The sequence below is a fragment of the Populus alba genome, chromosome 15 (assembly GCF_005239225.2).
Source record: "Populus alba chromosome 15, ASM523922v2, whole genome shotgun sequence".
Lineage (NCBI taxonomy): Eukaryota > Viridiplantae > Streptophyta > Magnoliopsida > Malpighiales > Salicaceae > Populus > Populus alba.
In genome coordinates this window covers 1,961,135-1,987,650 of record NC_133298.1, presented here as the reverse complement: position 1 = coordinate 1,987,650, position 26,516 = coordinate 1,961,135, and the positions used below count along the sequence as shown (strand labels likewise).

The 26,516-nt window shown below is 38.1% G+C and overlaps 1 protein-coding gene, 1 non-coding gene and 1 pseudogene across 2 annotated transcripts; 2 read left to right on the top strand and 1 right to left on the bottom strand.

The window, feature by feature from the left end:
- Positions 1 to 1,380: 1,380 nt before the first annotated feature.
- LOC118028364 (exocyst complex component EXO84C) lies at positions 1,381 to 6,891 on the bottom strand. The gene is made up of 7 exons (XM_035031930.2): positions 6,467 to 6,891; positions 5,870 to 5,964; positions 4,254 to 5,298; positions 3,371 to 3,886; positions 2,543 to 2,731; positions 2,015 to 2,151; positions 1,381 to 1,941 (listed from the first exon to the last, which is right to left on the bottom strand). Exons 1-7 carry the CDS (start codon positions 6,560 to 6,562, stop codon positions 1,695 to 1,697), a joined length of 2,325 nt encoding a protein of 774 aa, XP_034887821.1. The 5' UTR covers positions 6,563 to 6,891; the 3' UTR covers positions 1,381 to 1,694.
- Positions 6,892 to 7,636: 745 nt separating this feature from the next.
- On the top strand, positions 7,637 to 7,709 carry TRNAK-UUU (transfer RNA lysine (anticodon UUU)). Its single transcript has one exon. It is a non-coding gene; the product is annotated as a tRNA-Lys (tRNA).
- A 7,792-nt stretch (positions 7,710 to 15,501) lies between these two features.
- On the top strand, positions 15,502 to 17,981 carry LOC118028370 (vesicle-associated membrane protein 722-like; annotated as a pseudogene).
- The last annotated feature ends 8,535 nt before the right edge of the window (positions 17,982 to 26,516 follow it).

Here is a 26,516-nt window from a genome sequence, read left to right as displayed (position 1 = left end):
TGGACAAGCTGCCTTGTCATTGTTCCAAACCAGTGATCCGGACCGCTGGGCAAATCGGCAGGCGTGCGTGAAATGTTAATTTACCTTTTCTACAGGAAGGAGTTAATTATAAATGAAGATGCACGATATCAAATGAATTATTTTGCAAAGCAGGAAGAGAAGAAGAAAGGCTTACCTGGTCTGCTGGAGCTGGTGGGCTGGAGCGACGACGTCTGGACAAGGCTTCTTCTTCCTTCTTTGTTCTTCTCTGTTATGTGTTTTCCCGTGTTGGGTTCTTCTCTGCTTTTTGGTTTCTCTGTTCTTTGTATCTCACCCCCTGTTCTCTGGGTTTGTTTCTTCGTTCGTGGCCTCTTGTGCCCCTCTGTTCTGTGCTTCTGTTTCCTTATGATTTTTTCTCCTCAGTCTTTTTCCTTATCGTTTATATCCCCTGGAAAACCCTCGGTTCACTCTGTATTTGCCCTTGTGTTTGTTCTCTTTCCCTGTTTGCCTTTCTTCTTCCCCAGTTTCCTTTGTTCCCCCCTCTGGTTTTTCGTTTCTTCCCTCCCAGTCTTTCTCTGCTTGCATCTCTCTCCCCTCCTATCATGGTCCTTCTCTGGCTTTTATGAAGCCAAAGAATGTATGATCGTGCACGATCTGCACGATGGGCGTCTTGCACGTTCGCCTTCATTTGAAGACTAGTCGGGTGCTAAAGGCCCTGTCATTGCAAGACCACTTCTGGCATTTAGAGAATATCGTGTGGGTGAGGAGATCGTGTCTGGCCGAAGCTGTGTTAGTGGTGTCTCAAATGGATTTCCTTTGCCTTTCCTGGAGAAGAGAATGAACAGGGTCTTGAATAAAATTTAAATTCAAGATAAATTAATTATAAATTATACAATATAAATATAATATCAAAAAATATAATTTTAAAATTTAAAATATCTCTAAATAGTCAAGATTAAGTAATTCAACTTAAATAAAATATTATAAAATTAAAATGTTTTAACATAAATATTTTAAATATAAAACTAGATCAATATTATCCAGGCTAATGAGATCTAAAGCATATTTTATTTTGCTCAAATTTCTACAAGGTATAAACTTGAAAAAAACAACATGAATATAAACTATATTTATTAGTAATAAATCTAATTTTAAAAAATGAATATCATTATTAATAAAAATAGTAATAATAATTTTCAATATTATTAATAATATCATTTTTATTGAAAATAGTAATGAAAAAAAAGCTTTTTATATTTAGGTGGTTTAATTAATTAAATTGAATCAGGTATAATTTAATTTAATGGCTTTTCAAGACCGAAACGAAACATGTAGAATGAAACCGAAACATTACAGACATAATTTAGCTGAAAAATCCGAAACGGATCGAGATTTAAAATAAAATAAAAATAATTTTATTTTGTTTTATTTTTTGAATTGGTACGAAATGTTTTTCAAATTGCATAAACTACCTCACTTGACAAGATACATCAGCTGGGATTAGCAACTACAGAGTTGGTCAGCATGAAGCATTGCTCTTATGTTACGGTTCTAGAATTGCACCTCTCAACTAATATTAATAGATATACTACAGCAATATATTTTGCTACAACATTTGTGAGCATTACGTCCTATGACATGCATGGTCCTAAGCCTCACAATTTGAATCTTTACATCCAAAAATTTGATCAGAGATTGCTGTCATGGAAAAATCTTCAACCCTCGGGATCAGTGAAATACACGGGACTATCTAGTTCACCCATGTTTGCAGAAGCAAAAGACTTGAATGATTCTATTGACGAAAGGGAAGAAGCAGTCTCGTCAGAGTCTGAAACCATCTCGTCGTGTATGATAATATGGTCCTCGTCAATCTCAGATGTGTCTGACCCAGACGTTCCTAACAAAAGTTTGTTGATGGCTGTCCTTGCAGTTTCAACGAACCATTCATCCTCAGGTAGTGCACTGCACAGGAGAAGGTGGCAAAATCAGTTGCCAGTAAGAACAGCAGTACTTCATGGAAATGAAATGTGACTACCTTTGTGGGTCTATGCCTCTAGCTGAGAAAGTCCTGATTGCTCGAGCAATTATGGCCGAAGCAATCTGATGCACATGTCGAGATGGATAGCCAGCAAAACGAGCAATTTCAACAGTGAAGTGCATGTCAAGAATTAACTGTAAAAAAAATTCAAGTGATTGTCAATGAATACAGAATAGGAGAAGAGATAACAAGAAAGCAAATCTACCCAGTTGTGGGACCAAGTCACTGACTCTCACTCAAACAAATAACTTCTTAACTTCTGATTTTCACAATGCTCAATTAGTCCTGTACTCTAACTTGTGATATAAAAGAAGATTATTACTTACAGAAATTATTTATTAATGGACAAACTTGGAAGAGTGCAACGAATACAAATTATTCTTCGCGGAAAATATTTTTCTAAGAACTTGGAAAGAGCTGGTAAATGTATTATGACCAACAAAACAATTTTTTCTTCTAGAAAAAAATATAAAAACACATAAACACCCCCACCCTGGCATCCTCTCAGAGGACACAACAAAATACCTGCTGCAAACCAAGTGGCTTAAGTGGAACTGATTCATCCTCAAACACATCCCAGAATTCCTGCTCCTCAGACAGCCACATCACAACAGTCTCTGTTAGCCTAGCAAGCAAAATTTTCTGTATTTTCTCTTTCCCAAGTAACACGTCTCCAGCCACAGTTGCCAATTGCTGAAGCTTTGAAAATAATGCCTGCAGAAAAACATAGTGTCAGTACCAAAAGGATACTGGTGCAAAATACATAGTAAGCCCAATTTCTGTATAGTGGCTGAATGAGAGAAAGGGGGTCGGATCCAAGATCCTTGGCTTGACAATAGGTTTCTCGAGAGCATGTTTTAAGTTGAATAGCAAGTAAATAGAGTCAGATCAAAGCATTAACACACTATTTGCAAAACCGAAGATTAAGACAATATATCACAAAGGACTGAAACACTCACATAAGTGCTAAAGAGCATGGGGGTTTGAGTCTTCTTCAAGACATGAAAGATAAGGACAGTTTATTGAATGAGCAATTCAAAAAAAGATCTCAGTTCTAATAAGTATTTATGAATATCAATTCTATCTAATATCTTGGAATGGGAATAAGTTTGGTGGTGGAAACAATAGGTTGCTATTCAGCACTTATATCTAATAAATATGAATTTAGAAAAGAAATGGAGATAGTTTAAAAGTCAGGGTTGATGTGATCACAGTAACAGAGGAATTCATGAAGTTTCCTGAAGATACAAGGATTGCAAGAAATACTGAAATTGAGAATGGAAGCACATGCACATCCAAGAGTAGCATTAACAGACCTTAGTGGGGAAATCAGCAGTAGGAAAAGAAGGTAACCTGAAATGGCAATGACGGAAGAGGATCAGAGTCCCAATACAAATCCGCCCCTTCCCCACTTAAATAAATTAGTGCATTTAATCGTGTTTTTCCTTGTCTTGAATAGATGAAAGTCAAAACATATTGCCGACAGAAGTGATCTCTAAGCTTGTCAAAAGAATGCTGAAGGCTGCGTTTCCATTCCTTCAATTCTGCTGTAATGCTCGCATTAGGCACAATATTTTCACTTTCCAGCTCCTTGCTTTCATTTGTTAGACTCCAAACTTTTATTACTGCAAGTGGTAAAAGTTCATCCAGAATAGTAAATGCTAATCCCAAAAGTGCAAGCTGCTCCGAATCAGTCTCAGCTCTGAAGTGTATAACCTCCTTCAGCTCTGTGAGATTGTCATCATCAGAGGGACCTGGCAGGGATTTAATTAGCATATCCATGTATTTATCAAACAGCTGTGAAATTCTTGTTAATACATTGGCTCCAAAATGCAAGACAGCCATGGGCGTTAGCTGTGCCAATATATCCTGTACAAATTATTTGAACCAAATACTATCAATGAAATGATCATTAGAACATCATAAACTACTAGACTACTAGATCAATAAGTAGATGTGAACCAAGAAAGGAAACATTGTGAACCAAGAAGTGTCATGCACGCATACATACATACTCAAATGCATATGTATGTGTGCAGATATATTCACAAGCTCTAGGACACAAGGTCTAAAGATGCTTGTTTGAACTTTGAAGTAAATGTGTAAAATAAAGCACTAGGACACAAGGTCTAAAGATGCTTGTTTGAACTTTGAAGTAAATGTGTAAAATAAAGCACTAGGACACAAGGTCTACAGAATTTTTCATTCGCAGAATAACAGAAGAGAGCCAGCTTACTTCAATGATGTCCATGAATTTCATTCCACTATCAACAAGCACACTATCTGACAATGTTGCAAAAGCAGATAATGGAGACATAGATCGAGGTGACAAAAGCAAGCTCTCATCTATTTCTGTCACATCCAGAGCTGCCCTTCTGGCCCATCTAAAATTCAACTCTAACACTTCTTCAATGTATGGTCGTAAGAGCACCAAAAGCAACTTTGACAGTTTCAGACCTTGTGATTCCAGCATTGAGGAGTATGTAAGACTAGCCTGAACACAATTGCTAGCTGTGCCCAAAGCAAAAGGTGTTTCAGAAGAGGGTGCATTCTCCTTCACCAACCGTACAAAGTATTCGATTTCCCACTCCACCCATTGAACAACCCTATTGGTATATACAGGATTATCACCAAATATCAAACCAGATTCTTTTGTTGTCACAGAAATTATTGAAAACACAAGCCTGGATAGTGTAGCTGGAAATGTTTTGGGATACACAGAACATGAAGGAAGGAAAAGCTCAATACTCTTTTGGAGGCGGGAACCATATGATTTTAGCAGTAGTTGATGTGCCAAAGGACCTTTCCCAAGCTTGATCAAAGCAGATAAAGCTTTCTTTAGTTCCAGAATGCTAACCAAAGGCTGTTCAGTAATCTCAATCAGTTGATCCTCGAGCACGGACTTTCTCTTCAAAAACGCTGATCTATATGAGGATAATTCCATGGATGAGGTATCTCCAGGACCTTTCAGCTCTGGACAGTTTTTCTCTTCAGCTTCCAAAGCTTCAACTGCTTCTTCCACTTTATGTTCAGCCAAGAGAACATCAATATTCTCCAAGAATATGGCTTTCCGATTATCTGCGTCACTTAGCAAGGAACTTTGAAGTTCATCAACTTGAGGATCTTGCTGACAATCACCAATGTTGCCATTAGCAGAGTTCCACTCTTCCAATTCACGGCAAACCCCAGTCATCAAATCCTGCACAAGAATCCCTTGAGCAGAAATATGCTTTTTCAATTCCACCAACTCATGCTCCATTTCCACTACTTCTTCAGACATTCTACAAATATCAGAAAACAAAATTTCGCAAACGAGATTAGGAATGCAAGGTAATTTACAGCAGGAAACTGTTAAGTACAGATCTGAATTGACAATAAGCAAACGATGGAAGGAAATGTTCAGAAGAATATCTGCAGATATTATCATTTATCTATTAGAAAAACCTCCCATGTATCGTGATAGATACCGTCCATACAGGGGTCACCTATCCAAACTACAAGTGTTTAGATGGCCACTCAAATAAGGAAGAAGCAAAACATTATGCAAGTTCTAGTATTTCAGTAAGTCAACCCAAATTATTATGATTTGTGGGCCCAAATTCTTCTGGAATTCAGAACAAAACTTAAATGGAGGAAGTGCTTAAAATCTAGGAGAAGAGGAAGCAATACCCTGCAGAAAGTAAGAGAGAACAGATTTCTCCAAATGGCTTGCAATCGTTTCTTTGAAGCACTTCAGGTATGATAATCTAATTCTAAAGTCTGAGAATAAAAAATCTCTAGCTTGTTTTCTTAGATCGGACATGACATGAGGTACATCTAATCTATCAAGCAAAAACACACGGAATTTTTTACCTCGAGAAAGCCAAGTACTTTGTTTGCATATTGCCGCATAGATTCTCCACAGCATCCTTCAAATCCAAGAGTTCACAACAAACTTTTCTGATTCCCTGCAGTCACAAACTTACTTAAGTTAGTGGAAAAAATACGCAGCCATCTGACCACAGTAACATTCATAAAATCAACACAAAAGGATGACATAATAGAAAACCATTTTCAATGCCCAGGATCAACACCAGTAGCTCCAACCTATCAAAATCCGGATCTATTGAATGCACAAAACAGGGAAAGATGCCATTAATACATCCGAACACTACAATCACTAAAATCTAATTCAATGCACTTAGAATTTCGAATCAAATCAACCGAAAACAACTTAGAACAAGGCAAAACACCAAGAAACACACTTCTGCAATAGTATGAGAGAAGCCCAGAAGACAAAAACGGCTCTTGACGCTAATTGAGCTCAAAATGAAGAAACCCCAGATTCAAAAATAAAATATTTTCTCGAATAGTCACAAAAAAAAAATTAAATACAAAATTTAAGGTCCAAACTTAAGCCATTCTAGCTTAAATAAGAAACAAAGAAACATTTGGAAGAAGAAAACAAACCTTTTCTGTGTGAGACTGGTACGAAGAGTCGATCTTGGACTGAGAAGTAATGCTTTCTATAGAAGGGAAATCATCGTCTTCTTCACTGCTCTCCATTTCTTTTTCTGAAAGTGTTTTATCGCAAAGCTCCTCCTTTTCTCTTGAAATATTCAGTTATGCGTAGCTAAGTAATCAAATTAAAGCTCGAAATATAGTAAGAAAGAAAGTAGTGGCAATGTGAGGGTCAGCTAGATCCTAGAGGACAAGTTGGCCTGTCACTTTGGAACTTGCGCTCTACTGCTAGTTTTTTTCTTCTCTCAGAGATGGGAGGTTTTTCGATCTTGAGAGCTAGTTGTGATTGGTTGGTTCATTACCATAATCAATTATGGATTAAATTCAAGAAAAGATTAAGAAAAATAAATTGTTTTCCTTAATTACACTGATGCCTTTTTGTATGAGATCTCCTTAAAATGCATATATATTAGATTCAGTTTTATATTACTAAAATTGGCTCCAAAATACTTCCACTATTTAAACTTTAAATTTGTCCATCAAGGGAATCTTGTAAAAATTATGCAAGATTTGTATTTTAGTCTTTGCCTAGCTAAATTTGTGTAAAAACAAAATTCAGCTATTTTAGAGGGTAATTTTCTCCTTTAATTTCACCATGAGATTACTTGGTGACTTTGCAATGGTATTTTTTTTGTGTATGTCTTTTCATAAACTATGAAGCTTAGTTAAAATAACATAGAAAGAGAAAGTTTTTGTATTATAGTTTAGTAGTTTTTACATTTATATTTTGTATTTTAAAAAAATTATCATTTATATTGTTGTAAGTATAAAATAGATTAAATAATATAAAATTTAAAATGTAAATTATTATACATACAACAAAATTTAAGATATAAACTATAATTTTTTAAAAGGTAATGTAAGTTAAAAGAACAATATTTAAATTATAAGATCGTCATAGTAATTTTTTAAAAAATAAAAAATCTTAACTACCACCTAGATGAATACTTAGAGTTGGATTTAGGACTCTAATCTCGGTCGTAATTACAACCAAAAGTTTAAAAGAGAGAGATGACTGTAATTACATAATTGAAGGTATGATTTTTCATAAAAAAGAAGTTTGAAAGTAAACTATGTGTTATACTATTTTAAATATAATGCGAACACTAGAAACGTAAAGCCGTCTTAGCTCAGCTGGTAGAGCGCATGGCTTTTAACCATGTGGTCGTGGGTTCGATTCCCACAGACGGCGAGACTTTATTGTTTGATCTATTTTTTTTTCACTCCTATTCGACTACCTGTAGAGCGCATGATGGCTTCCGCTTCACATCCCTTCACCAACACACCACCATCTCCTCCTCCATTACAGCAAACTGTGTCTTCAACAACAAGAAGAGCTCGGTCTATCATTTCCATATCTACTGTGTTTTCCGTACCAAACTTCTATGCTTCGTCTTTTACTACAATTAGTGACTTCTTGGACCTCCCAAATTCCGGTGGTGTCAAGGCCTTGGACATATTTTTAAGACCATTCATTTAAATGTATGAAGGTTGCAGCAATACATTGCTATGGAAGGTTAGCAGCAAAATGCTTTTCTGATGGAACTTTTCCCCCCTCCTATCTTAGGTTATCTATAATTCTTTGCAGTGCCATGGCCTTGTATGTTTCTCTGATTAATCTCTATATATGAAGCAATTTCAAAGTCAGGTCATTTTCCAAATGTATTTAGTCCTTCTTTGGCTCCAAGTATCTGAGCAATCTCTTATGGTTGAGTGGCTATGGAGTTCGCTGTTCACAAAGCTCAGAAAAAACTTGGTACTGTCCTTTGCTTCCTGGAGAATAGTTGGTGCAGGTAGCCTTAACTGGACATACTGAACAATCTTCCTCACAATTGCACAATCTAAAGACTTTATCTAGCACGGGTGAATCTTCATATTCCTCTCCTTTCATATGATGTAAGTGTAAGAACACCATGCTGATCTTAACATATTAACCTGAGATCCTTTCTTTCTGCAAATCCCTCTTGGCCCAATTCAATTCTACTCCACGTACCAGGTCTCCACAGGTCTATCAATGTCAGAAAAATGCAAAATAGTGCCCCAAATGTTCTTAACAGCAGCACATGAGAAGAACAAAGGATTCCTTTCTTCAGAATGCTGATTGCGCATTTGGGATATCCCTCAAGTCTGCGATATTTCCCCATTAGCAAATCCAGTATAGATAACCACACAATAAAGATATGCCTTGGAACCCCGAACAAGTTTGAGCTAGTCCACTCTTGTATTTTTGTGCCTCATCTGATCTCCTATAGACTTAACTGAAAGAATGCCAGATACACTCAGATGTCAAGATATACTGTCTAGTATACAAATAGAACCTTGAATGTTCTCCATTACAACTCACCTTGCATTTGGCTATTGCCACTCATCACCAACAATTAATGTAGACACCTTTGCATCGCTAGAGTTTTCAGTTTCATAAATCAGTCTAGTTCCATATTTTTTAGCAAGAGGGCCACGAGGATGCCATTTATCTCACAAGAGAAAAGTTTCTTCCCCATTTCCAACAGCGTGGCTGGTATTCCCCCAAATGGCATATCTAAGCTTCATGAGTTCCTTCCAAGACCAAGAACAGTCAATAAACTTTCAAGCTCCGGTGAAGTCTGTCTATCTTTGAAAAGGTAATTCATACGCCATTTGCCACCCAGTGTGATCATGGCCAGGGGGACTGTTGCCCCTTAAATCTTGAAAGGGTCTGACACTCAGGTTTTCAAGGCATCATCATAGGATAACCACACAGCATGTTTGATATGGTTTTGGTGTTAAAGTCAGAAGCAATAGAAATAAGCATTTAGCAAAGTGTATTGTTTTTTGAGCTTTTCCATGTCCTTGAGAGGATTAGAATGTCTTAATATCAATGCCTTTTCTACAGAGGTGTTCATTTTCTCAATTCAAGGTCTCATGTGTTTCATCATATTGGAGTGCTGGAATGAAAAGAACATTAAGGAATTTAGCAAAACTCATTGCTTCTGCAAATAGATTACCAGTAGATTGCTAGAGCCTGCACTGCATAAAGACTCTGCTGCATTTGACGCTTCTTCCTGTAACATTTCTTTGAGCGATTTCTTGTGGATTGCAGAGTTCTTAACTCTTACTGTTCTCTCTAATAAAGACTCCTCTTTGGAACATAAAACTGTTGAAGCATGTGGTAAAAAATCACACAAATCCGAGCATTTCAAACTCTTTTAGGCATTTTCATTTATAAAAAGAAACACTGGATCCTTACTATAGAATTGTATATTTTCAATAACTTGACTGAGTTCTGGCCTTAAATTATCATAGATTCACTTGTGGATTCTCACTGATATTATATTCTCCTTATTAGTTCTTCGAGAGGCAGAGGCTTTTTACTGCCATTTTCAATCCAACGCGTCTCGCCATTGGAGAAGGCTCAACTTTGGGAGCTCTTATATTCGACATTGAGCTTGTCAGCCTGAGGAATCAGTGAAGCAGATATCTTGAATCTAAAAGACAAAACTTTGTACACATTCTTAAGCAAGCCATCGGAATCCAATCAGTTTACCAGTAATCAAGATTTTTGTACCCTATACGCAGGACAACAATTGTGTTCGAGTAATGCTAAAGAAACTCCTTTTGTCTGAGACGTCACTGTTGTCATAACGGGCTTTTGACCCCTTTTTCAAAATAATTGAGAAATATCAAGAAAATTTAGGGGAAAAAAGAAGAAGAAAATTGCAACAGGCTCCTCTCTCCCCTTATCTGTCAGATTCTAGCCTCCACAGTAAAATCAATCCATCAACAGCCCCCTTTTCTCTCCTTACCGACCAGCCTTTCTCCTCCATTTTTATTCATCGACCAGACCTCTCTTTCCCTTTAGCCAAGACTACTCAACCATCTCTACCCATCACAGACCAAACCAATAGCCCCTCCTATCTCCTTACACCTATAGCCCGACTAATCACCATCACTCACCGACCATCACAAACACAACACGGCCCATAAATCACACCAACACAACCTTAAAAATCCGATCTTTTTCTATCTTTTTTGCATGTTTCAATATTGGCGTGTAAGACATGCGCGCTACGCTCCACAGTACATACCGGCGCGCTAGCGTGTGAGGCGCGTGTGCCCCCACTGTCCAATTTGTTTCTACAGTAGGACTATTCTCATAATAAAAAAAATGGTTTTCATTTTTCCATTAAAGAATCAACCATGTGGGAGTATTATTTTAAATGGTTCATGTTACTTAAAAGTTGAAAATTTTAAATTGTTGTCAATATACACACTTCTGTGCGCACGCATATATGAATCTAGGTTTGTCAATAAGAGTTCAAATGATAATTGCATTGAATATATCAGTTCAAGTTCGTGCAAAATAAAATGAACATAAATTAAAAGAAAGAAAGGGAAAAAAAACTGTATTTAAGATCCAGGGAAATTAAGTGAAATAATATTTTATAGATCCCAAATTACAATATCAGACGTTGCACTGAAGAACTTATACTCGACGTGATACAAGCATGGGGCACAACTGGAGAATTAGAGCTGGCAGTTCCCTGGACATTATTGCATAAGGCAGATATTAGTTTTCCAGGATCGGATGAGATGATGTCAACATTGCCCATTACAGTGTTGGTGCCCGTTACCCCATCAGCTGAAGATCCAAGCATGGCAGGGCGTAGTTTTCCTAATCCAAAGTGTCCTGATTTCGTTACCAATCTATTGTATGTTTTTTTTTTTTATTGTCGAAAGGAGTTTGTAATATCTTAACCTTTATTCAACGAAGATTCATGTGATTTAAGGTGGAAAAGTAAGAGAAAATTTGTAACGTGAAGTGGTGTACTGTGATGAAAGTTAGAAAAGAAGGAGGTCTTGGGTTGGGTTTTTTAATGTATAAAAATATATTCATGCTTTTCAAATGGATATGGTCATATGCATAGTTTTAAGACCCGGCCCGGTGGTCGACCCGGTCCAAGGCCCGGGTTCCGGGTTTTGACCGGGTCACCGGGTCTCGGCCGGGTCGGCTGGGTCAAAAAAAAATTTAATTTTTTTTTAAAAAAATCAAAACGACGTCGTTTTAACAAAAAAAAAACAAAAAAAATAAAAGTCAACGGGTTTGGGGCTAGATGTTGACCGGGTCTTGCCGGGTCAACCGGGTCCCGGGTCGACCCACCGGGTCGACCGGGTCTGGCCGGGCCAATTCCCAAACGGGTTTTGGCATTCACCCGGACCGGTCCCATGCCCGGGTCGGCCGGGTCCCGGGTCGACCCGCCGGGCCGGGCCGGGTTTTAAAACTATGGTCATATGGAGGCTAAGCTTATCATGTCATAGCTTATAGAAATAGGTAACATTCTATTTTTACTCCTAAATTTTTGAGAATGGAATCCCCAAAATTACATGGTTATATTTTTCCTATTTTGAAAAAGATATTTTATTAATTTTGGATCCAAATAGTATTATTAGCTTAGTACTATGTCAAAACATTAAAATTATAATTGGTGATAGATCCTTCAGTCTCTTTTGGTCTGATGTGTGGATAGGATCAAATGATTTGTGTAGCATTTTCCTCGAGCTTTACAAAGTTTCTGCTATTTCAAAATGATTTGGTCATGAGATGGGTCAATGTTGAATGATCATTGAACGATGAAATTTGGTTTGGCGCAAGAACCTCTTGTCTTATGAAGAGCAACAATATCATCAATTACTCTCAATGCTGAGGCAATGATAATTCAGCACAGAAAAGATGATAAAATTATATGGGCATGTAATTCTCATAGAAGCTTCTTAGTTAAGTTTTATTACACCCTAATTGATAATACCTCTTCTGCTAATGATAGAGTCTTTAAAGCTAACGTCTGGATTAAAGGAGCCCCTCCAAAAGTTCAGGTGTTCCTTTGATTGGCAATCCAAAACAAAGTTAGTACAAGAGTTTTTTTTTTTCATCACCAAAATGTTTTGCCTGTCACTCAAGCTTCGTGTGTTTTTTGTAAATCAAATTTGAAAACTTCATAGCATCTTTTTATATACTGTAACTTTCCTAGGAGTGTTTGGATGAAAGTTTTGGATTGATGAGATATCTAATGTTGTTTACTGAGCACACTAAACTTAATACTTTTGTAGTAGCTCGGAATGATGCAAGACAAATTTCAAAGGTTAGCTTAAAGATTAATCTTCAATAGTACTACTTAGGGTATTTGGTTGTTAAGGAACAAAATTATTTTTGAGGAGGGAACTATAAACTTGTTTGATTATTTCACCACCATCCTTTATCAAGTTGTTATTTGGTTGTATATCCTAGATTCAAACTTAAATTATGATATAATTAAAAATCTTAGGTAGTGTCTTTGTGTTTATCGTAGCAGATTTTTTTTTGAAGTTTTTTTTGTATTTCTTATATTTTGCTTTTGCTATTGTTTTTATGGTCTTTTTCATATATGACATTAAAAAAAGAAGAAGCTGAAGATCCAAGTACAGTGTCGTATGTTACATCACTGATTTGGATAGCAGACTCATTCCCAAAGCCATTACGGTTGAAATGTTGGTCAATAATAATAGGGTTTCTTGAATTTACAAGTACTGTGTGATAGTCTCGAAAGTGATCTTCCTTCCTAACATATCATGATCCACCCTAGAGAACGAAGAAACCATAACATCAGTACTAATTTCTGGCTCTTTCTGATCTATTGTTACCCTCCCATGTCTTGATTCTTGCACCATTCAGTGTAGCTTTTAACATGGACCTGATCTTCTAGTGTTTCATAAACTCCATCCGTTCCTAGACTCCCAGCGCTGCACAGAGAGAGTAATGTTTCAAGAAACAGAAGAGAAACCATTGATGGCAATAAAATCATCACCTAATTGAACAGAAGAAAATGTGCATAAGAGAAACCTTAAAGGTTCGATGACCAGTTCCTATAAATTAAAGAGTCTTGGACACTGACACGGTTTGATGCAGAAATATCAATTCCATTAGTAGTCGGGCTGTCTTCTAGCTGGAGATGTTGACATCTGATCACATTGATTGATGGCTATGTGACTCTTAATTTTGACTGCTGACATGTTTCAAGTGACTTAGACGCTGGAGGCCATTACATTTGCTGAAATGGAGATTCTGCAGGCACAAAATTCATTACTCACACGATCAGAAAGTTGAGAAAGGTGTTCTTGTATGTTTCGAGGATGATGATGATGATGAAGACTCAACGTTGGATTGATCAATCTTACCACGCGACGTCTCGAGCTGGCAATAGCTAGCACTCGTTGACTATCATAGTGAAATGAGTGACAGTCCAGAAGAGGAAAATATGGAAGAAATTAATTAAACTCATTGAATAGCTAGCGACATGCATTCCGCAAGCTTTCCACCATTTTCATAGCTTGTTTGAATAGTATATCAGTGGTTATTTTTTTTATATTAAAATATATATTAATGATATTTTTTTTGTTTTTTTTTTAATATTAGTATATTAAAATGATTTTAAAATACTAAAAATATATTAATTTAAAATTAATAAAAAAAACAAAATCTTCCACTATAAGAAACGAGACCCATTGATCTCTCAAAATCAACACCAACCCATGAATCAAAGCTTTTTGGTGGGCATTACAAAGTCATTTAATCTGCAACAATTTTATGAAAGTGATTGGAATATTGGATGGAGACAGGTATATATACTATATATAGGATTAGCACAGGCACCAATGGTAGGAACAGGAATGTTAGGAAAATAATAAAAAAAAATTGTCTTAAATATTTACATCCTTTTCCAAGACTCACAATATTCATAGCTTCTAAATCCTCCTCATTCGGTCTTCACCTAAGATTTAAGTCAATGACTTCGTCAAAAAAAGTCAAACTATCAAAGCTAACAGTTTTAGTATGATTTAATTTGATATTTTTAAGAAATAAAGCTAATTAACCACACTGCACGCAACATCAAATGACCCTTTCTATTTGTTTGTTCACTCTTCATCATTACAACTTGGCGGTTTTAGGGCAAAATGAAGGCATTACCTCCAAACCAATGTTCAAAATAAAGGTATTTTCTATGGCTTATAACTTTCCGGTAGCACATTATTTTCCGGTGTGAGAATTCGGAGTCTGCCACATCTCTTTTATGCTAAAATTGATAGAGATTGTTTGAATCCTTAAAAACAGCCAAATCCCATGCACTTTCTTAATTTATTATGTTCGAGCTAGGCTTGCATGGTGAGATTATCATTGTAAATTCTAGCAGACAAAGAGAATTGATTAAAGAGAGATTTATATAATTATTAATTTTAGAATTTGTAGATTATTTTAAGTGCATACTGGGTCTATATATTAACGTTAATAATAATAAAAAAATAGAAGAAGAGGAGGTTATTCCATTCTTTGATTTTTAAGGCAAAAAAGAAGATACTCAACTTGATGAAGTAATTTATCACTTTTATTTTTATTTTTTTTCTTTCAAAATAAAATAATGTTTTCTAAAAATAAAGTTTCTTTTTTTTCTTTTTCATATTCTCCATGTATTTTTTAATTCATCAATGTTAAATTGAAATGATAAATAAAGACTAATATAAATAAACTATTCAAGAAAATAAAACTTAATATAACTTACAATATTTTTTATTAAATTAAAAAAAATATTCTTGCACTAACTTACACATCAAATAAAGAAAATAAATTTCACAACCATGCCCAAATATTTATTTATTTATTAGATAAATTAGAAAAAAAGTGGTCTTATGGATGTAAAAAATGAGAACAATCTCTCACAAAATTATGCTCTCAATTACCCTTTTAATTAAAACATTTGGAAACCTAATTAATTTTCTCACGCAAAACCCATTATTAAACCTCACTTTCCTTTTTCTCTACTCTTTACTCTCTCTCCCCTTTCCCTTTTTAAAAAAACCACATCTTTGTAAGCCCTCTCCTCTTTCGCTTTTACTCTCTCTCTCTCTCCTTCCCAAAAGCAACAAGGAAACAAACATCAAGGGAGAGAGAGATACCAAAAAAATCCCTCTCAGATCTCTCTCTTTTTGAAAACCCCCAAATTTTGAATTTTCAAAAATGAGCCAGAAATCACTGATCTATGCATTTGTTTCTCGAGGAACTGTGATTCTTGCTGACTACACTGAGTTCAGTGGGAATTTCAATTCCATAGCTTTTCAATGTCTCCAGAAACTTCCTGCTACTAACAACAAGTTTACTTACAACTGTGATGGCCACACTTTCAAATTACCTCGTTGACAATGGCTTTAGTAAGTGCTTTTGATTTGTGGGTTTTGTTTAGTTTTGAGGTTTTTATGTTTTCAAAGAGTTTTTGTTCTGGGTTTTCTGTTTTGGTAACTCGGTTATCATTAATTTTTGCTGTAAGAGAGCGTTTGTTTGGTTTTTGTAGATTTTATTTAGGGAGTGCGGTTGATGAGACATGAATTGGATCTGTTTTGATTATCTTGAAACTGTGGCTCGACTGTAGAGAGGATTTGTGTTTTTGGGTTTCGGAAAATGTTATGTTTAATGCAAAACCTAAGAATTCTAACGTTCTTAAATAACATATGAAAGTGGTATATAGGATTCTAAGTGACTTTGCCTTTACGTCGAAGATTGACTTGAGTGTTTTTGTTGTTGCAGCTTATTGTGTGGTTGCAGCTGAATCGGCTGGAAGACAAGTACCTATAGCTTTTCTGGAGCGTGTTAAGGATGATTTTGTGACAAAATATGGCGGTGGAAAGGCTGCCACAGCCCAGGCCAACGGTCTTAACAAGGAATTTGGGTGGGTGATCTAGCTGGGTTAAGACTGTTGAGAGAAGAGGGTGAAGTTTTGTTTTGCTAATGTTGTTGATAATTGAGGTGAACTGTTAACTTGTTGCAGGCCAAAATTGAAGGAACATATGCAATATTGTGCTGATCATCCTGAAGAGATAAGCAAGCTTGCCAAAGTGAAAGCTCAGGTCTCTGAAGTTAAGGGTGTCATGATGGAGAACATTGAGAAGGTAGGGGACCTTTTTCCCACCTGAAACACAGTATCACATTTTTCAAGTTATATTTTCTTGTGATACATGATTGATGAGGCACAAGTTTTGTTGTTGAATCATTAGTGCTAGAATGTTAAAACGTCTAAAAGTTGCTTCATGTGTGTATTCATGCAAGTTTGCTTGTTTATGTGCACGTGGGCACTTGGGTGTGTGTGTGTGTGTTTTGTCACCGAGTGTAAGTAATTTCATGTTCCTGACAAGATTATTATTTTCAAATTACTTTTCATGCAATACTTTGGTTTAAAGCTGTCATAAGTATTTCCATTGAATCATTAGGTTTTACCAAAATGTTCAAAAGTTACCTTATTTGTCATATGTGTAGATTCTTTCAGGTGTACTTGTCAATGTGCCTTTTGAATGTGTGGACATGTATGTGTTATTGAACATCAGTTCATTGAGGTTTCTGTTTAAGTGGGATGGCATTCCCATTTTTTGGTGCGCAGGTAGCTTTAATTGCTGAATTGAGTCTTCATCACCAGTTTATTTGTGTGCTTTCCCTCCGAAGTTGTTGGACTTCTTATTTCTTTGTGTTCATTGGTGTAGACTAGATGGACACTTTTTTCTCTGTATTTCCGTGTGTTTTCTTATGTTTGCAGATTATGAAATTCAGCTGACCCCATTTTGAATTAATGTGTTCACTTCATTTACTGTCAAGATTGAGCTGCACTTGGTTCCTCTTAACACATGGTGTTTTCAAGGTTTGAATAAAAGAGATCCTTTTTCTGTATTGATACAGGTTTTGGATAGGGGGGAGAAAATAGAACTTCTTGTGGACAAGACTGAGAACCTTCATCAACAGGTCAGTGACTCTCTCTCTCTCTCTCTCTCTCTCTCTCTCTCTCTCTCTCTCACACACACACACACACACATGCCCGCACGCAGCCGCACACACATATTAATGACATTTCTAGGGAGCAGTAAGCTGTTCTAGAAAGTTTTGTTACTAAATGAAATTTAAGGAAAACATGTAATCATCTAAATGAAATTTACTTCGTTGTTAGTTTTTATACCTGTTTCACAACAATCATATCGCATTATAGCAGCACCATCTTAACACGCCTTTTGACAATTTATCTAGATGCATTCCTAATCTTCGTTGTTTCAGAAAGATACTGATCCCCTTTTATTGTTTGTGGAAATTGGTAAACTGTAGGCACAAGACTTCCGCAGTCAAGGGACACAAATCCGGAGAAAAATGTGGCTGCAGAACATGAAGGTTAAGCTGATTGTATTGGGTATACTGATTGTCTTGATCCTCATCATAGTCCTCTCTATTTGCAAAGGCTTCAATTGCTGAGAGTGAGAGATGTTTTTGAAGGCTTGATAATACTGTTTCTAGAGCTTTTGCGAGTTACAAAAGCAAATACCGAATATATTGTTATGACTGTGTGTAGCAGCAACTAGTGATTTCTTTGATATATCGTCCAAGAACTTTATTTTTGAACGTGAATGGAACCCTATATGTTATTTGTCATATCATTCCAACGTTTCTTGGTTGATGGATAAAATTTTGGATTGTCACCATACTTTGTAACCCTCCTGTTTCTAGAGCTTTCTTAATCTTTTGCATGCACGCCAACTTGTTACCTGAGCAAAAACTACTCTCCATATTAGAATTTTCATGGCACCTGTTTCAATTCTTGCAATCCCAGAATAGGTTTCGTGGTTTTGATAAATGATCGCATCGGTGATACAATCATTAAAGTTTGGCTTGAAGATTTTAACCAATGTAAATCAACCATTGACAAGAATCATTCATTGCCCTCCGCGAGTTGCATGCGAGAATAGAAGCAAAAATCAATTGAACCCGGTAAAAAAAAAGAAAGAATGTATTTTATATAAATTCATCACAAACAACAAAATTCAAGCACAAGCAGAGAATCTTGAGATCAAGTATGGTTTGCGTATTCCAATTTTGGCAGAGAAACAGAGTTCAAATCCTGCCAGCAACAAATCACAAAAAAAGAGATTAAAATCCTTCCTTTTTGTGCCTTCATTGCTTCCCCAATCTTAAAACTCACCTTTCCTCTCTCCACCGACAAATCACCAAATAACCATCACTTCTTTTTCTCATTCTCCCTAGAAATCCCCTGGGATTTTATTTCTACCACTCACCAAATCAGAATTTCTCCCACAAGGCCAAGCCCCCTTCCCTCCTCTTTTCCCACCTCTCCCCACAATTCTTATAACTAGTCTCATCAGGAAACCTTGGCAACCACCTAGGAATATGCAAACCCCTGGAATCCAATTTCATCTATTTCCAAAGAAATCGAATTCCTCCTCAAAGAAAATCGAATTCCCTCTTGGAATAGGCTTGGCAAAAGGGATTTCATCACTGAACTCAACAAAAAGATTTAATATCTTTAAAACACACCAGACCTTAAAAGGCCAATGCCACTACTACTACAATGCAGCGTGGATCCTCCTGTAAAACCCTGTACAGTTGACATGTCATGTAATGAGTTGATGATGTCAAAGATGTTGACTGAGTGCGGTTGGATGCATTGGAATATGACACAGGCTGTTTTGGCTAGTGTTTGGAGGTAAAGGGTGGCTATATGGGTTAGGGTTTCAAGAGCTGAGAGTTGTGTGGACTTAAACCCTACTGGATTGGCAGATTTGTGATACTGCTGTTTTTGTTATTTTGAAGGCATAATCTGATGGATTTTCTGCTGTGGTGGTGGTGTGGTGGTGGGTTTTGGAAGCGGGTTTTGTTGGATCTTTTGTGGGGCTTTGGTTTCATGGTGATTGGATGGACGGTCATGGAGGAGGAGGTAGAAGAGAGGCTGATGATGATTGGCGGAGGGGGAGGAGGAGGATTCTTCAAAACCCTAACAATGGATAATTAATCATATCTTGGATTTTGTGCTTGACAAGACTTGAACCCTAGCTGCGCTCCAATTTCTCTAGAGATGATCCTTTTGGCCACCGAACGACTAATACTATTTTTTCACTATCATTGTGATTTAAAACTACTTATAAAGAAAGTAATTAATTGAATTAACTGATAAAAAATTAACATTGGAAAAGGAGAAAAAGAAAATTAAGAAAATTATCAAAACCATGCTCTTCTGTAAATTACTTTCATTATAATTTATAGTGCAATTTCTCATATATTTAATAATTTTTCAATAATTTAATCTTCCCCTCCAACTCCTTACAATTTTTAAATAAAAAAAAATATTTTCTTTTCTTCACTCTCATCCCCTTATTTTTCACTCCATCCATTCCAAACAGAAGAAAGAAAAATTCCAATGGAGATGTGTTTATATTTGTATACTTTCAAAATATGGAATATGGGCCTTTTCTGATATGGAACATGGGCCCTCTCTGAATATGTGTTGCTAAATACTTTTGGCCCAAGACTACTTCCTACGGGTCTCTCTGCCTTTTAACCGTTTTAACCACCTCTCTCAAGCCTTTGAAAGGAGAGAAGCAAGAATCAAGAGGCAGCTTAAAAGTGGTGTCGCCAAATTAGCAAGCTTGTAGCTTAACTGGTAATAAAATCCTTTTTCCACCAAGAAATTTCGTGTTTGGATCTCTCTTCTGTAATAATAATTATAAAATATTCTCTCATCTGTTCTGGGAACCAGTGAAGAGGTAATTCAATCACTACATGATTGAGAGAAGCACTTCTAGTAAGTTTACTGCAACAGATTACAAAAGGAAAAAAAAGAAAAAAGAAACAGAGTTGAAAAAGAATCTTTATCATATTAAGTCAGTCTGTGTCCTTCTATTGATTTTTTCTCCATGAACCTTGAAAAGAGTAGAAGAAGATGAAAAAACTAATAACATGAATAGTCATATAGAGAGCTAAAAAGGGAAGTAACATGGCATCTCCTACAGTAGACCTCCTGACTAGCGAGATCATTTTGGTTCTTGAGAATGAAGCATCATTGCTTGGATGACTTGCTGATGAAATTTACAAAATCAAGATGGAGTTCATAAGCATGAGATCCTTTGTAGAAAGATTTTCTCGCCGAAGGAGAGAAAACCAGGGTGGAATTACATCATCGACAACTTCATGTATTACAAGAATAGGCAGCAAAATTCGATCGGGTAAGTACACTAGGCTTTTGAATCAACCATTTACATTCCCAAGAATATCTCTGTGAGGCATCAAATTGCAGCAAAATTAAGAAGGAACCATTTTGCATTATGATACTAGAATATGGATGAAAAGTCATGGCGACTCCTGTCTTTTCATCGAAGATGTCTTCGTTGGGATTGAAAATGTAAAATGTGACTGTTGGGGTGGTTCTTAACGGGAAAACCATGACGATCTGTTACTTCTTTAGCCGGAATGGGTGGTTTAGGTAAAGATAACTCTAGCTGCTACTACCTACAACTGCCAAGTTGTGAGGCCACATTTTGATTGGTATGCTTGGATCACTGTTTCTCAAAGTTATGTTATTGAAGATTTATTTAGAGCCATGATAGCAGGACTTGTAAAAAGCAATAAAGGAGGACGTTCCGATGAATTTGAGCACCATGAGTTACAACCAATTGGTGGAGATTCTGGTTAACTTCTTACATGGAAGGAAATATGTGATTGAATATATTAGATGATGTGTGGAGTATATATAGATCTCTGTAGTGAATAAATGTTGCACTTCCTGATAGCATGAACGGAATCAGAATTTTGCTCACAACTCGAAAACAAGATGGAAGTTTCTAACGGTAGGAATTAGATCGATCATGACGAGAATGGACTTCTCCGTTATGTAATAGAAGAGTCACAGGCTCACAGCCTCTTCTCGACTAGACGAAGGAGACATGAGTTCCATTCAGGCTTCGCCTGGCAGATTGGGATGACTTGGATGCTGGGCAGATACAGATAGAGCCTCACTCATAGATAGAGGAAGAGTAACGCATGTTATGGGCATCGGATCAGATAGCCCTTCGGGGAACCAACCGCACATCCAGTTCCGTTCAAGCTTCGTTTTTCATTTGGGGCTGGAAGCCATGTTCATCAGCTTCTACCTCTTGAAAAGGACGAGGCTTGGGCATTGTTTTGGATTGAAGCTTTTTCAAGCAACAATGGATGTTGCCCACAAAATTTGGACTTTTAGCAAGGAATTTTTCTGAAAAATGTAAAGGCTTACGTCTAGCAATTGTGGCTTTGTCCGGTCTCATGTCTACCAAGAAGTTAGGTTCGAGTGGAGGAAAGTCAATAAAATCTTGAATATAGTCCTGAGCTTGGATTCGTAAAGAGAATATTGATGCTGAGTTTTAGTGACTTGCCTTGTCAATTAAGAAATTGTTTCTTATATTGCCGTGTCAATCGGAAAACTTTCCAAGTTAGAAAACGCTGGCTATTAACGAAACCAAAATCAAGGAGTTTTGGGTGTGTGGCTCATAGACAAATGCCCTTTCTGGGATGTAAATTTAATTTTTTTTGTTGATAGAGATGATTGATAGGTTAGGGGTGTGGGGCACCGTCCTCACGGTATGGTAAAGGAGTATTATTAAAAAAAAATACATGATGTAAATCTAATTTGATATTGTTAGGTATTGCCATTAGTGGGACTACCCCACCACCAAGCAAGTGGTAGCTCCATTAGTGCCACTAATGATGGCATGTTGGCCCCTCCATGATGGACATTCATTGCCTATAAAAGAGGCATGCAAAGAGAGCCAAATTGTGAGAGAAGAGAGAACGTGAGAATGAAGTGAAGAGAAAGAAGAGAGAAAGAGCTGCTGCCATGGGCAGCAGCCCTGCAGCTGCAAGGCAGCAAGAGAGATGGGAGTTGAGTGATGAGATCCTCCTCCATGTATTTATTGTATTCTTTCTCTACTCTAATAAAATGGACTCTCTCCCGTGGATGTAGGCGGTTTTGCCGAACCACGTAAAATATTGTGTCTCAGTGTGCTTATCCCTCCGTTGAGCAATTATCAGTTCATCACCGGTCACCGGATTCCGCGCCCAACAATTGGTATTAGAGCTGATGGTTTAAGTGGTGTTTGATTTTTTGCTCAAAAATGAAAGTTGTCAAAATGGAGTTTTGACCATACCACTGTGTAGAGGAGGAAGAGACGAAGCCATTGGTGAAAACCGCGTCGAAAACGGACGTCGGAATATCCTTCACGCGCTGTCACGCTCCGGCGAGGTGACTGGCCACGCGCGCAGACGCGTGCAACGCGTCTTCTTCGCCCGGATGGGCTGACCCGACCCGAATACCAGACGACCCGACCCACGTGGCTGACCCGGATAAGGATGACGTCATCATGACGTAATTTGTGACGTCATCATGCACAGTAAGCATGGCCCAAGATGACATCAACATGATGTATTGGTGACGTCAGCAAACACAGTCAGCATGTCATGCCAGCGACCAGTCAGCGGACACGTCATCACAGTGGGACCCACATGCCATGTCATCAGCCGCGAGCCGAGCCACGCCGAGCCGAGTTGAGCCGAGCCGAATTGGAACTGAGCCGAGCCGCGAGCCGAGGGATAGGATCAAGTGTAGCTGATCCTACGTGCAATCGGATCTGAGATTGAATCTGAGCCGTTGATCAGGCCAAAATTGTTTTGATCAAATCTTAGCCTTTTGAAGTGCGATTTGGACGATTCAAGACATGTTTCCAGCTAAGTTGATCATTCCGGATGCAATGGTACAGTCCGATCGTTGAGATTCGAGACCGAAAATGGAAGTGGTGAATTATGAAAGAGAGATTGCCCGATCAGAAGGCATCTGAGGGTCTGGACTGAGGTCGATGGAGATGAAGAAGAAGAAGGTGCACATGTTTACCCAATTTCATGTGCTAAACTGTTAAATGGAAAAATGTAATGCCTTGATGGAAGGCAAAATTGGGACACTCAGGACACCCGAGATGTGGATGATTTGAGGTGTAGAGTGGAAATTGATGAAGACCAATCTTGACGAATCTAAACACTAGTAGTCTCGCTAGATGTTGAAAAATCATATATTAAACCTGTATATTCCAGATCACTTGTAAAGGAAAGCCGCAACAGAGCTAGCAAATGGTTGTATATACGGAGAGACAGTACGATGGATAGATATGGCCTAAGAAGTTCTGTCTAGGAGATTGGGTTTTAAGCGGGACCAGTGTGACCCCTCCAATCTTTCCTGGGAACTTGCTTAGTAGAAGGATTATCCATACGGTACTATTTTCGTATATATAGCAGTTTGTAATAAAACGGTTGAAGACTAGCAGGATGACGGCATAAGAGGAACAGTTGGGTTCCGTATGATCAAGGATCTGATGGAGTGGCGATTTCTCCAAAGAAGTTAGATTCGGTGACTGTGATTTCTCAAGGGGAGAATTGATGAAGACCCTGATAATGGAAGAGAAATACAACAAGGGGATAAAGATTGGCACCCTATTTTGACTTGGCCAGGTGTTGTGACAGGATGAGCTGCTGTCAAACATAAGCAAGGAATAAGGAGAAATCTGGAGAACAGAAATTGCACGAGGGCACACGAAGATTGTGCAGGAGTACCCGAGGGATCCAATGAGGTACTGTAATGAGACAACAGGTGCAAGGAGAAGAAGTGTTCCCAGATGAAGCTCAGAGCAGAGACTGTTAAAGTTTGTACAACAGGAAGTCTTTTATGCTCTTGATGAAGACAACAAGCGAAGACCTTTCCAATGCATGCAAGGATGGAAAGAGAGCTGTTGCAGAGGCACCTAATTGAGGGGGTGCGAACGCCTGTGATAAAAGGCGACCGCCTATGATGAAAGGCGAAGACACCAAAAAGAGTGGTGTAGGAGGAGCAGTCAAGCAGAAAGGCGTAGAAGCTCCAAACATAGAAATCGAGGTGGAGGATTGCGAGGAGTATACCGCAACTTTCTCTTTCTATGTAGTCAGTGGCAGTAATCTCTCCCAAGTCCACATGGTGGTAGAGAATCTTGGAGCCACTGGAGTCATCCCCAATGAAGGAGGATGAGACCGCCCCATGACAACGGGCGGAGACACCTTAGAGAGAAGGTGTGAGGGCTATGAAATGAGCCCAAGATCAGGCCCCCAGAGCCGATGTGATGGCTAGATATAAGTGGACAGATGGATAGCCAATGAAGTGGCTATGATGAGTATGAAGACAAATGCAGAATTGACTTTCATGGATATTGCCCCCATGCTAAAGATCAATGAGCTAGAAGACATTTGCCTTGGACAATAAGTGTGTGACTTGTGGAGCATTAAGACGCGGCTGCTATGAAGGAGCAGAGGGCATGCACAGGTTCCGGGAACGAGTTAACTCTTGTCAAGGTGGTGAGCTCGGTAATGGCATTGTAATACTCAGAGTATGGAGATAGATATGGATCAACCTTTAATGGGCTGCCCCCATGGTTAAAGGTGGAGAGCTACCTGGACTCTTACGACTAAGAGCGAGAGACTCATGGAGAAGTAAGACGTGGTTCCTATGGTGGAACAGAGGGCAGGCGCAACTCCTGGATGAGTAGACTATTGGAAGAGTGGTGGACTTTGATCATATTGAGATACTCAAATAATGACTGTCGCACTTGGAATATCCGTTTGAGGGGGTGTTGTAAGCCTTGGTGTAAGGCTTGATAAATCATTCCGGACCGAGCATGGCTGATACGCTCGAAGGGGAATGTTGTGTCCCAGAGACAAGCGTTAACACTCTCCAGATGTGATGTGTGAGACCATCTGGTTGAAGTGATCCTTTGGTGTAAGCAAGGGTGTGCTTTGGTGACTCTGGTGATTGAAAGGTTTGGCGAGTACCTGTAAACTTGGCCACAGACGCTCTCGGAATGGTAAGCTTGGAAGAGCTGCAAGATGCAAACTTGTGCTGAAGAAGCAAGAGGACAATTGCCCACATAAATGGCAAAGGGGGTGATTGTTAGGTATTGCCATTAGTGGGACTACCCCACCACCAAGCAAGTGGTAGCTCCATTAGTGCCACTAATGATGGCATGTTGGCCCCTCCATGATGGCCATTCATTGCCTATAAAAGAGGCATGCAAAGAGAGCCAAATTGTGAGAGAAGAGAGAACGTGAGAATGAAGTGAAGAGAAAGAAGAGAGAAAGAGCTGTTGCCATGGGCAGCAGCCCTGCAGCTGCAAGGCAGCAAGAGAGATGGGAGTTGAGTGATGAGATCCTCCTCCATGTATTTATTGTATTCTTTCTCTACTCTAATAAAATGGACTCTCTCCCGTGGATGTAGGCGGTTTTGCCGAACCACGTAAAATATTGTGTCTCAGTGTGCTTGTTCCTCCGTTGAGCAATTATCAGTTCATCACCGGTCACCGGATTCCGCGCCCAACAGATATATAGTGAAATAAAGCTACCCGCTCATGCTCATGTGGATGTAAACATATTGCTAAGCCTGTTTTTCTTGTTTTCTGTCTTGTGCAATATTCATTATTATTGCTGAAGGTTTCTCAACACTTGGGGCATCGCAAAGCTGCAGTAGCTACGGCACTTAACTGCATACCTTCACAATCCCGGATATGGAACTGATTTTAATTATGCATTCGGTACACCGTCATCATCAGATATATATATATATATATAAGCTGAAGAACTTACATGTCCTGGCAGGTGTTGAGGGAATGGAAACCTCATCGAATGACTTTGGAACCTAGAACAATACAGGCGATTTATCCTGACAAATGTGAGACTAGCAGATGAGAAAGACTTGTGTGCTGCAATTTACAACATGAAACTACACAAATTGTTTCTGAAAGCAGCTAATGAAGAGGGGCCATTAAGGATAGATGCACTTTCCTCACCTCATTGCCTTGAAAAGCTTAAACTAGTTGGAAAATTGGAAAAGGTGGCATGTTGGTTTCCTTCTCTTCACCCCGTCACATTTTTGCTCTTCTTATGGTCTAGATTAAGAGAAGATCCACTTCCTTGCCTACAAGCAGTGCCCAATTTGGCAAGGCTTATCGTCGTCAACGCCTATGTAGGCAACCAGTTATGCTTTCTTAATGGTTTCCAGAAACTCAAGATCTTGAGTACATACAACTGCAATCACCTAAATGAGATTGTTCTAGAGAAGGGAATGATGCCAGG